General features: G+C 39.6%; 1 protein-coding gene across 35 annotated transcripts in view; it reads left to right on the plus strand.

The window, feature by feature from the left end:
• Window positions 1–13,662, plus strand: part of LOC135113079 (glucose transporter type 1-like) — a 112,404-nt gene that overhangs the window by 62,335 nt on the left and 36,407 nt on the right. For 32 of the 35 annotated variants that reach the window (XR_010274704.1, XM_064028092.1, XM_064028093.1 and 29 more), the window contains 3 exons: window positions 5,275–5,295; window positions 12,575–12,831; window positions 13,455–13,579. Coding sequence is in view for 34 of the 35 variants with exons in the window: in XM_064028092.1 (XP_063884162.1) it covers window positions 5,275–5,295; window positions 12,575–12,831; window positions 13,455–13,579 (403 nt within the window). In the remaining variant the exon portion in view is untranslated. The remainder of the gene's footprint in view (window positions 1–5,274; window positions 5,296–12,574; window positions 12,832–13,454; window positions 13,580–13,662) is intronic. The other 3 variants (XM_064028103.1, XM_064028068.1, XM_064028102.1) reach the window with 1 other exon arrangement.

Raw genomic sequence — 13,662 nt, forward strand, 5'->3', positions numbered from 1 at the left:
CTTTTATTATCATCTTTTTTTTTCAGTTTATTTTGCCACCTCTTACAAAACACACCATTTAATAAAAACTAGCCGAAACACAAACACAAACCATGCCAAATATGAGAACTGATGTAAAACTGACGAACTGTAAAAGAACTGACGTAAAGATAAACCAGAAGATTACAAGTCAGGTGAGGTGATGGGAGGGGACCACATCACTTACCTTCTTGTATAATATAGAGAAGACTGGCTGACACTACAGAAAAAAAATTAAGAACAAATAGAAGAGAAATAGAAAGAGAATGAAACAGATAAATGGAGCTGAAGATCATAAGCTAAATGATAAGAGAAAAACATATCTTTCTATACATACAAAGAAGACTGGCTGACACTATAAAAACAAGAGAACAAATAGAAGAGAAATAGAAAGAGAATGAAACAGATAAATGGAGCTGAAGATTATAAGCTAAATAAGAGAAAAACATATCTTCCTATACATACAAAGAAGACTGGCTGACACTATAAAAACAAGAGAACAAATAGAAGAGAAATAGAAAGAGAATGAAACAGATAAATGGAGCTGAAGATTATAAACCAAATGATAAGAAAAAAAAACATATATTTTCCTATACATACAAAGAAGACTGGCTGACACTATATAAAAACAAGAGAACAAATGGAAGAGAAATAGAAAGAAAATTAAACAAATAAGAGAAACTGAAGATTATAAACCAAATGATAAAAAAAAAACACCAAACTTTTCCTAGACATACAAATAAGACTAGCTAATACACACACAAAAAAAAAAAAAAAAAACAAGAGAAAAATACAGAAATAGAGAGAAACACTCCCACCTAATTTCTACTTCCAAAAAAGGTGAAACAGATAAGAGGAACTAAAGATTATAAGCTAAATGATAAAATAAAAACACATATCTTCCAGTACATACAAAGAAGGCTGGTTAACACGACAGAAATTAGTAGAAAAATAGAGAAATAGAGAGAGAACACCACACATAATCCCACACTTACAAAGATGCAAAATAGATGAAAGAGACTAAATATGATAAGTCCTAAGAAGGGCCCACATATCTTATACATGCAGAAAGACTAATTAAAATATGAAATAGGGGAAAAATAGAGAAATAGAAGGAGAAACAGCCAAACTTAATTCCTTCTTCCAAATGGGGGGTGAAACAGATGAGACAAAAGGATAGATAGATAGACAGATAGATGTAGATATTGGTGAACTGGCTGAGAAGACTGCCATCACTACCACCCCAGAAAAAAAAGAGAGTATAAAAAAAGAAAAAAGAAAACTAGAAAGGCTAAAATAAACTGAGATAATAAAACAAAGAGAAATATTTAAAAAAAAAAAAAAGAGAGAGAGAGAAAGGCTGAAATAGGACTAAGTCAGTGATGGGAGAGAGAGTGAGGGAGTGAAGAGCAGATCTGAGTGAGCAATGAGGTGCTGGAATGAGGGAGGAAGGAACCAAATCTGAATGAGTAAGGCAGTGAAGGAGCAGATCTGAGTGAGTGAGGGAGTGAGTGAGGAAAGGGGGGCCAGATCTACAGCCATCACCACACACAAAGGTCAGGCGCAGCATTACCAGATCCACTGATTATGTCATTGGTCACAACCCACTAAAGCATTTCTCTGTACCTTCACGTAACCATTTAACCTTCCACTCTCAGACTTGCAGCGTATAGTGATGAATGCAACATTAATTTAGCCTTTCATGGGTCACATCACCGCCTCACCACACACACAGTTGCCAGAATACCTCATCACAGGAGTTGGCAGCAGTGCATTCCAGCAGCTAGCTAAGTTCACTGGTGACGACAGTAACATTAAAGTGCCAGGAATGTGAACGCTCGGTGACTGACGTGAAATGACGCGTGTGGTGTCTGCTGGCTTGGTGACTGAGGCTTGCTGTGGCTTATTGTGCATTGCTGTGTCAAGTGAATGCTGTGAACTTGAAGGAGGAGAGAGAAGAGAAGGAGGCAGAGGAGGAGGAGGAGGAGGAGGAGGAGGAGGAGGGTGTAGTGAAGGATAAATATTTGATTGGTTTGGCATGAATCAGTATATATTTAATGCCTTGCTCTGTTGAGGTGGTGAGTTACTGGGTCATTGAATTGTGCAGTGTGATGGAAGGCTTAAAAGAACCCTCAAAATCTAAATAAGGAGAAGAAGAAGAAGGATATACTAAATGCCACAAATTCCATGATTGATTGAATCCTTAAAACCAATGCATACTTTTAATCCCTTAGTCTGTTGAGCTGGTGGATTAATGAGCTATGTGATGGAAAATAGAAAGCTTTAGATGAGCTCTTAATTCATAAAGGGAGAAAGAAGAGAAGGATTTACTAAAGGCTAAATACTGAGTTGACATGGTGTGGATCAGTAAAATTAAATCGTTACTCTGTTAAGGCAATGAGTTACTGAGATACAAAACGATGGAAGATGGAAGGCTAAGGGAGACCTCTCAAATGTTACAAAAGAATCAAAGAGAATGTTGTTTTGTCCTGCCATTTGAATTCAGTACAATTAAACTCTTTCTCTTTTAATGTAGTTTAGTTGATTAATGAACTAAAAAGTGGTGTGAGGGAAGATGAAAAGCTTGGGAAAACTGTAAATCTGAACAAGAAGGAGAAGAATAATGAATGAAAGATTAAGTGTTTGATTACTAATGTGGTGTGAATCAGTAAATTTAAATCCTTGCTTTGTTAAGTGAGTTAGTGAGATAAGAAATTATGTGATGGAAGGCTAACAAAAAAAAGCTCTCAAATGTAAAAAAAGAAGAAAGAAGATAAGGTTAAATATTTAATTATTGATGGCGGTGTGAATCAGTAAATTTAAATTCTTGCTCTGTTAAGTGAGTTACTGAAATAAGAAATGGTGTGACGGCAGATGGAAGGCTGAAGAAAATGCCGTGAGTTTGGAATAGAAAAATAATGCTTTCTCTGCACCTGCCAAAAAAAAAAAAAAAAAAATCTGCAGCTTCAGCATTTTCAGGTGTATAAGTTAGAAACAGAGGTGAAGCTTAAAATAGAGTGAAGAGAAAGGAAAGGTGAAGGTTGCAAATGTAGTGGGAGAATAATGCTTTCTTTCTGCCCCACCAAAATAGAAAGCTTACACAACTCCCGGTACAAACTGCTGAAGGTTGCAAACGTAGAAGAATAATAAATAATTTCATCCATGTATTTTAAGATAGAAGAAAAATTATCAAGAATCTGAAAAAGAGAAAATAGTAATGCTTTCTCTGTGTCTACCAAAATAAAAAAAAATACTGTATAGAATTTCCAGGTAGGCTGCTAATGTACAGGTGACTAAAACTCCCAATTTTTTGCCAAGAATCTAAATTGTAAGAAAAATAATAAACAGAAGGAGAAGTGAAAGAAGAAACAGACAGCTGATGATTAATTTTCACTTAAAAGATCACTTATTGTTCTTATTCCATTATATAATCAAGAGTGAGAGAACTGAAAGGAAGAACAAACACTTAAACATCTAAGACTCAACAGAGAAGAAAAATTAAAAGAAAAAAACAACAACCGGAAAAACTAATTACAATTTTGGCTACAGTAACCAAAAGTGAGAAGAAAACTTGAAGAAAGAACAAAAATTAACAGATTACTCACTACAAACTTACCACTGACTCACCATTTTACTCATCCCTGGGCCAATGAGACCACACTCACCTGCCTCACCTGCCCAGAATGAGTGTGGAGGAAAGGGTGACAAGGGCAGAGGTCAGTTGGTTACTCACTATAGGATTCCACTGACCTGTGATGACCTGGCTTGTGTGTGTGTGTGTTGGTGATGGTGAAATGATAGTGATGGTGGTGTTTGAGGTAATGCTGATGGTGGTGGTTGTGGTGATGATGATGATGATGATGATGATGATGATGATGTTCAAAGTAATAATAATAATGATGATGATACTGATGGTGATGGTAGTTTGGGTGGTGATAATGATGATGGTGGTGATGATAATGTTGGTGTTGATGATGATGATGGTGGTGGTGGTGATGATAATAGCTATGGTGGTGTTGATAATAGTGGTGATAATAGTGATACTTATATTTATGGTGATGATAGTGATAACAATGGTAAGAGTAATGCCAGATTATAACAATAGATATTTTCTGGACTTGTGTGTAACCAGCCAGCCCATGTCCCCATAATAATAATAATAATAATAATAATAATAATAATAATAATAGTAATAATAATAATAATAATAATAATAATAATAATAATAATAATAATGCATAATGATATTTATTCTATTAGCTTCTGAGAATTCAAATGTGCATTGTTTATATTGTTCACATATTTTTGTTCCTCTCTCTCTTTTTTATTTTTCTTGTTTATTTATTTATTTTTTTCATGTGGGAGGAAAGAAGATGTATTGATGATTGGTTTTAATGAGGGACGGTCTTTTTTATTTATCTTTTTCCTTTGTGTACATTTTTTTGTGTGTTTTGTGGGTAAGAGAGAAGAATTAGATTAATCTGGGTGGGTTGAGAGGAATTTTGTGTGTATATGTCAGGCTTACTATTGTTGTCAGTCAGTTATTCAGTCAGTCAGTCAGTCAGTCAGTTACTGTTTATCATATCTATAAGAAGATGTATGAGACAGCCAGTCAGTCAGTTAGTCAGTCAGAGGTTCATTCATTCATTCATTCAGTCAGTCAGTCAGCCAGTCAGCCAGTCAGTCAGTCAGTCATTCAGTCAGCCAATCAGCCAGTCAGTTACTTTATCATACCCTAAGCAAGGCATATCAATCAATCAATCAGTCAGTCAGCCAGCCAGCATTAACAGTATCTTTAGTGTAGCCAAGGCAGCGGGTGGGGGAGAGGGGGGGAGCACATAGGTCACAGCCGTTGTTACAAAGCCCAGCCGTCAATCAATCCCATATAACCATACTCATATATTTTTCTCTACCCTGAACCTCTTCTGACGCTCATGAACTAACCCTCTTGGAACCCCTGTTAAGACCTTCCTTCCTGTAATCCTTCCTTCCTTACCTCTCCATCCTGCCCTCCTCCCTCTTCCTTTATCTGTCTTTCCTCTCTGTGACGTGCAGTGAAGCGTGTTCCATTACTGTGCTATATATGTCTTTTTTTCTGTGTATGGCACTATGATGAAGGCACAACACAAGTGACCTTATAATCTCCGTTGAAAGAAAGAGATAAGAAAGTTTTACTGCTACTACTACCATCAAGATCCCATTGCCAAGATCGTGCATAACCTGCCCTTCTTTCTCTCCTCTTATGTCTTTCTTTAGGCTTCCTCTCTCTCTCCTCCGGTATGTATGTTTTCCTTCTCTCTCCCATCTCTTTATAGTTCTGTCTTCCCCTCTCTCTCGCTCTCTCTCCTTAAAGATTTGTCACATATACAGTTGAGATGTTGATGGAGCACTTAGTTCCCCCTCCACTCTCGCTCTCTCCTACTACTCATGTTTTGCGTACATTCACTCGAGGTTTCCTGTTTCCCCTTGCTAGTCACTGTATACTTCCTTCCAAGAGTTAGGTTGGTAGAGTACGTGTTTATCCATTCATTTTTTTGGTGACTGGAGGTTTTGTCGCCTCGTCCCAGCCCCCAGCCAGCCCCTCCCACGTCCCTGCCCCCCCCAGCCACACACACACTGCTCCCTCAGAGGCTGCTCCCCACCTACGTGCATCACTCTCCCGCAGTAGTGACCTTGCCTTGCCTGCACGACACGTTGAACTGGCCCCAGCATTAGCGTTTGCCTCCCAGGAAAGTTTTCATTCTTCTCGTTTTTTGGTTCCGCTAAATTTTTTTGGTTTCTACTCGAGTACGTGCGAATGGCAACTGAGAGAAGAAGTATACAAGCACGTGGTTCTTTTGTTTTCCTTTTGGCAACAGGCCGGGATGGATGACTTGGCTTATTCTCCTTCACTGTGTTCTTGTTTGGTTGAATTACATAGGTACTTACTGTGTAGTTGAGCCTCATTTCTGTATATCAGTTTGAGAGTCAGGGGCAATGGAGAGGATGTGCTGGTGAGACCTGTATTCTGAAACACTCTGCTCTCTCACCACGACTGTGTTTCAAGGCCACAGAGATGATTTCTTTGTTCTCAAGAGTGTTTCTCCTGCTGATAATATAGAAATCTTGTTCTTCTGTCACCAGAACCATAAAAACATACTTAAAAATCCATTTAACTTTACCACAATTATTTTCAAAGGCCACAGAGACAATTAGCCAGGTTCTCAAGAGTGTTCCTCCTGCTGATGTAGAAATCTTGTTAATCTTTCACTAGAACCATAAAAGCACCCTTAAAAACCTGTGTCACCTCAACTAACTAGAGCCTTTGGAAAGTACAGGAGGTGCAGCGCAGGAGTGTTTCAGAATACAGGCCAAAGATGAACTAGATAAAGAAATAAGGAATAGATTTATGTGCAGTGAAATCGTATGAAAGGAGAGAATATGAATGCTTTTGACGAAGTAGAGAAGCATGTGTGTGCGTATGTATGTGTGTGTGTGTGTGTGTGTGTGTGTGTGTGTGTGTGTGTGTGTGTGTTTGTATGTGTGTGTTATCACTTTTATTTTACCCTAGGAAGGAAGCTCAAAGCAAAGCAACAAACAGACAGACAGACACAACAACAGAGTATAGCTTGACTTCCAGAGCCCTTGAGCCATCCTGACACACTACCTGGTCTTAGTCGCCGGAAATATGCCAGTGTGGAAAGGATGTATAGAACTGGATGGATGGATGGCTGGATGGGGGTACAGTAGGTGGGTGTGGATGAGTCACTGCTATTGGTGGAGAAGAGTTAAGTGTGTGTGAATGTGTGTGGATGCATGAAGGGAGTAGTAGGAGGGAAGAGTGGATGGATAAGTGGAATGGATGATTTAAGTGTGTGGATGAGGCTGTGTGTGTGTGTGTTTGTGTGTGTGGATGTGTGTGGATGCATGGACTAGGTTTGCATTGTGGTAGTGGGAGGGAAAAGTGGATGGATAAGTGGAATGAATGAGCTAAGTGTGTGGATGAGGCTGTGTGTGTGTGTGTGTGTGGATGTATGTGGGTTAGCAGTAGCAATGTGGTAGTGGGAATGAAGAGTGGATGGATGAGTAAGTGTGTGGATATAGAGGCAGTATGTGTGTGTGTGTGTGTGTGTGTGTCTGTGTGTGTGTGTGTGTGTGTGGATGGATGTATGGAAAGGAGTGAATACGTGAAGTGGATTAGCAGTGCAGTTGTATTAGTGATGGCAGCGGCAGTGGTGGTAATAGACAAACTGCATCTTACTATGAAATAACCCCACATTCAACCAAAGCAGGAACACAACCTCACTACAACCTACAAAACTCCGAAAAAGACCCTCGATCAGTTTGGCTTCATTTCTTTCTTAACCCGTATCAGCTCATCTCGTTTCCCTCAGTAACTCCAGCATTCTCAGTTGACTTGCTAACGCTGTAGTGATCCCTGGCAACTCCTGCATAGCCCAGCATAATGTGCCCTCTCTTGCATCAGTGAACATGCCCCATCACACTGTATATAAGACAGCTCAAACACCTCCCTTGTGAGAGCTCTGAGTGTGACGCTGTGTAGGAGAAACAAAGAAGATGGATGGACAGGTATTTGGACAGAGAGTTAAGGGACATGAACAGACAGAAAGGCAAGATTGAAAACAGATATTGGAAGACAGATAGATGGACAGACTGAATGTGACAGACAGAGAGAAAAGATAAAAAAAAACTGACATAGATAAGTAGATAGAGACAGACAAACAGAGAGGCAAAATTAGAAGCAGATATCATAAGGCAGATAGACAGACAAACACACACCATAAGACAGAGAGATGGACAGACAGACAGACAGACAGGCAGACAAATAGACAGCACAAGACAGCAAAAACAGACAAAATTTCACACATATTCTAGACTTTTATTACGTTCTGCAGCATAACACACTCTTGCAGGAACATATTCACACTTCACTACTAAGAACACAATGATTTAAGATTACCATTATGAATACAGTAAAATCACAATCCGAGACGTGTTGTGCTACGGAACAGTACTTGTGTGACCTGGCTGTGATGCTGTACATTGTGTTGGTGCTTCTGGCAAGTGAGTGAGTGAGTGAGTGAGTGAGTGAGTGAGTGTGAGACAGAGTGAGTAGTGCTACTTGGCCTGTGTCTGAGTGCTAAGGAGTCACTCTACCAAGTCTGATGTAAATTGATTTATTGAAGATTGTGTTTATGTATTTTTTGCATGAAGGATATTGACGAAGCCTTCAGAAGGAGAAAATAATGAAATGGTCCTTTTCAATTGTAATCTCAGCTTGTTAAGTATGATGAGTATGATCAGTATGTGCTAGATGCTAGATTCTAAACACTACACTGGCTAGACATTGGAAAATAATATCCTTTCAGTGCTTTTTAGTCATTGTGAATCTTATATGGCAGTGAAAAAAAGTTGAATAGGAAGATGCAAGCGTGAGAAGTGGTGATAAATTTCAGCAACATTCAATATCATATGTAGACAAAAAGAAGCAAAAGGAGAGAAAAAATAGTCTGTCGTAGTGTGTGATTCAAATATCCTTACCTTGCTGCTGTGGTGCTGAGAGGTGCTGAGTGTTCACTGCCTCTGCTCAGTCAGTTCTAGGTGCTGTCTAAACTCTACACAGTACTGGTTAGATATCGGAAAACATTATTCTTTCAAGCTTCTTGCAGTGTTTAGACAGATTAAGTACAGGGCTTCTTTAATCATTGTGAATTATATATGGCAGCGAAAGAGTTAAATAGAAACTAGTAAGAACGAAAAATAACAATAGCTTTCACCATTGTATATAAACAGGAGAAGCAAAATAGGGAAAAATTGTCTCTCAGCATGTGGTTCAGCCCTTAACTTGCTGCCTCTGTGGTGAGAGCGCTGTATGCTCATTGCTTCCTACTCGTCACTGCTAGACACATCACCATCACAAGGAAAGCTGAGTCTGTGTTGCCAGCAGTGCACATGTGACTCACCTGCGACTCCTTGGCCCTGGGACGCGTGCTGAGTGAGTGACCTGAGTGTGTGTGAGTGAATGAGAGGTCAAGTAGGACAGTCTGAAGGTGAATCTCAGTTTATGAATGAGTTAGTTTGATTGTGAACATGTTTATCTATATTGTTACACCAGAGTCTTACCATTGTGTTCAGAGTTCAGTCAGGAGGTTTTGTAGAGTGCCTTTCTTTGCTGGAATGAAGCTTGTAGATTCAATTAACAGTAAACAGTAATTACTTGAAAGCTTTTTTGTGCAGGTAAATACTGGTATATGAATGGGTTACATTACTTGAAAGTTTTTTTGCTGAATCAGAAGAACTGCACCTTTCCATTTTTTTCCCCTTTGATGCATTTTTCCACACAGTTTTCAGGTATTTTTCAAATTTTTTACTCTTTAAATATGAATTCTGCCTTTGTGAATCAGAACAAAGAAAAAAAATCACTTTATATGTAACATTTGTCATTTTAAACGTTTATAAAGTGAGATTCCCTTGTGTCTTGATGTGTGATGTGTTGAGATTACACTGAGAGAGAGAGAGAGAGAGAGAGAGAGAGAGAGAGAGAGAGAGAGAGAGAACAAATGAGTGAAAGCCAAAACAAGACACAATCAGACCATTTATATTCTTTTAACTTTACTTTCTCTCTTCCATTACGTACTAACTGGCTGGCATCCCACTTGTAAATACTTGTAGTCTTACGTAAACACTTCCTTAGCACTAGTGGTCACCGTTTCAAGTAGACAGGCAGCAGTACGTACGTAGAGGTAATTCTTGACTTTGATTTTAAGTATAAGTACAGTTCAGGGTAGATTCGTTTTGATTTTCAGGTATGGCAGGAGTTCTTTTATATATATATGCTACTGTATTTTATTCCTAATTGCTAAGCTGCTTTCAGTTTCATGAGATCTACAGAAAAAAATGCTAAGTTGCAAAAATGAGGCTGACTTCTTGTGCTCATATTTTTTGCATGACTTGACAAGTTTTGGTGTGACTAGAGTGAGAGAGAGTGTGAGAGAGAGTGTGAGAGAGGCATTTTTTTTTCTCTCACCCTCCAAGACACCACTGACCACACACACACTTGGGTAATAGTGTGAGAGAGTCAGGTGTGCAGTGGTGAGTGTGTGTTGAATGAGTTTTTTTTTTAACAAGTCACCCCCTTACCACCAGAAATGCATCCTTTTGTCACTCCTTACAAGTCACACACACACACACACACACATACACACACACACACACACACCTTTATTCATCAAAACTCATCACAATTTACCCCAAAAACTCATATTCATTACCAAAACTCAACACCCCTTGACCCAAACCTTCCTTATTCATCAGAGCTCATCACAAAAAATCTCACCACCAAAAATCATAATGCAACACTCCACAAGTCCCCGATTCATCACCAAAATACATCACACACCACCTAAAAATTTAAACCATCTTATTCATCACCAAACCTCATCACACCTCACCCTAGAGCACCCTATCTCATCACCAAAACATTTATACCACCCTTCACCCATTTCCTGACTCACCACCAACATTCACAATACCACCACTACTCTCAAACTAGCAACACATTACTCAATACTCATATTTCTCCCTCCGTTCTTTCCTCCCCCACAGTTACCTTCAGTCAGTCAATTAATCAATCATCCCCTCACACCTCCAGACCCACCAGGAACCTCTTGCCCTTCACTCACGCACTTATTTTCACACCTTCGTAATTATTCTGTACTCGAACACAATGGTAATTTTTTCTCCACCTCCCTACACATTTTGTTGTATAGTTTTATGTTTGTACAACCTACACACACACACACACACACACACACACACACACACACACACACACACACACACACACACACACACACACACACACACACACACACACACACACACACACACACACACATAAGTAACTTTTTTTTATATCAAAACGCAAGTCATTTTTTGAGAACATTCCCTCACATTTTGTTGCATAGTCTTATTGTACAAATCCACACACACACACACACACGTAGCTTTTTTTATATACATCCTAACACAAATGTAACTTTTCTGCACATTCTTACAACTCTATTTCCATTGCTTAAACATCTCCTACTTTTCTTCTTTTGCTTGTGTTCTCTTGTATATTTGGCCTCTCCATCTCACACACACACACACACACACACACACACACACACACACACACACACACACACACACACACACACACACACACACACACACACACACACACACACACACACAAGTACTTATTTTTGGTTATATCCTGACACGAACGTAATTTATTTTTTTTCCACATTCCCACACGATTTGCTGCACAGTCTTGCACTCTTACGAATCACACACACACACACACACACACACACACACACACACACACACACACACACACACACACACACACACACACACACACACACACACACACACACACACACACACACACACACACACACACACACACACATCTACATATTTTCTTTTTATGCCTGAACATAAGCATAATTTTCCTCAATATTCCCACACATTCTGCCATACAACCTTTCCTTCTTCCCTTCTGCAAAACACACACACACACACACACACACACACACACACACACACACACACACACACACACACACACACACACACACACACACACTTATGTATACAACCCCATGCCGCGAACTCACACATCACGCCTCACACTCTCAAGTACAGGGGAATGTCAGTTTATTGAATGTTCAGGGATAATAATAAAATGCTAAGTGTTTTCTTTTTTTTTTCCCCTCCTCTGTAAATTGTCAGGTCTTCATGGAATCAATAATCTGACTGGCTTTAAATTTTTCGGCTTGTTACCTCTATGTTGTAACTTTGAATGTGAATGTATTTGTGGTTGTAAAATGTGAGAAAAAGCATTCATGTTCCTTTTAATTATTGTACTTGTGAGTGAGAATGTAAATAAAAAAAAGAAAAAAACATTCATATTTATATTAACTATTGGAAAAATGCTCAAAATGTCAGTAAATTTAGCATCAACAGTAAATCATATATACAAATTAACACCTTATATTTTTTTACATATCTTTTAAGGAACGTAACTCATTCAAAAAGCTGTAATTATCCTGTACTTAGTTACCCCAGCACAGACCACTCTCTTGCCACTCACCACCTCACCAAGCATCACCATTTAGCAAACACCACACCACACACCAGTACCTTACTATCAACCTGTACCTATTACTACACATACCACTTCTTCACCACAGCACCTCATCAAACACCACCATTCTACCACACACACACACACAAACCACACCACACACACCTGTACCTCTCAATTAACCTGTACTTATCACCACACATATCACTTCTCTCACCACCACATCACCACATCACCCAGCATCACAGTAGCAAACGCACACCACAAACACCACACACCTTATAAAATACAACACAGACCTGTTTTTTTACCACAGCACCACACCACACCATACCACAACATTACCCTTCTACGACACACACACACACACATGCACCTCTACCTCTCCTGACGGCGGTGTGCGTGTGTACATTGCAGGGGCTGACGTGCTTCCTGTGCTATGCCATCTTCGCGGCAGTGCTGGGGATGTTCCAGTTTGGCTACAACACTGGGGTCATCAATGCACCCCAGTCAGTCATCGAGAACTTCATCGGTGACTGCTGGAAGTCTCGCTACCACAGAAACATTGAGAACAGCAAGCAGGATCTCATCTGGTCCATCGCAGTCTCCATCTTCGCCATTGGGGGAATGATTGGAGGCTTCTGTGGAGGCTCTGTAGGGAACAAGTTTGGCAGGTGAGGGTAGTAATCTTGTCTTTCATCTATATCTTGCTCACTATTTTTCCTTCTTTATCTTTTTCATCCCTCCTGTCTTGAATTTTTGTAAGGCTGTAAAAGGAACAAGTGTCAGAGGTGAGGGCAGTTTGTTTATCTTTCTTCTGTTCCTCATTCACTAGTTTTCCTTCTGTAACCAACTAGTCTTCCTTTTTTATCTTTTTCATCCCTGCTGTCTTGAATTCTTTGAGGCTACGATAGGAACAAGTGTGGGAGGCGTGGGCAGTATGTTTGTCCTTCTTCTGTATCTTATTCACTAGTTTTCCTTCTGTATCTAACCAACTAGCCTTCCTTTTTCACATTTTTAACTGCTCTTGTCTGTTCAATTTTCTGTAGGGAGCAATTAAGTTTAGGAGGTGAGAGAAACATCTTATCTTACCTCTTATTTCACTCCAGTCCATTCCATTTTCACATTTGTTTATCTCATATCACTCCTTTTGTCCATTTTCTTCTTTCCTACTATCAGTTCTTCCCCTCTTCAACTCTGTACTCATACCTCTTCCCCATACAGTGTTTCCTCCCTTTCACATCCTGTCCTCATCCACTCAGTCCCACTCATGTCTCACACTCTTCTCGGCCCACAGGAAGAAAGGACTGCTGCTCAATAACCTGCTTGGAGTTGGAGGTGCCTGTCTCATGGGCTTCTCACAGATGTCCAACTCCTTTGAAATGCTCATCTTAGGTAGACTGGTCATCGGTATTAATTGTGGTAAGTCACGCCAGCACACCAGCACGCCAGTCTCTCAACACTCAGAACACCTTGCTCTCTCACCACGACTATTTTCCAAGGCC

The sequence above is a fragment of the Scylla paramamosain genome, chromosome 25 (assembly GCF_035594125.1).
Source record: "Scylla paramamosain isolate STU-SP2022 chromosome 25, ASM3559412v1, whole genome shotgun sequence".
Classification (NCBI taxonomy): Eukaryota; Metazoa; Arthropoda; class Malacostraca; order Decapoda; family Portunidae; genus Scylla; species Scylla paramamosain.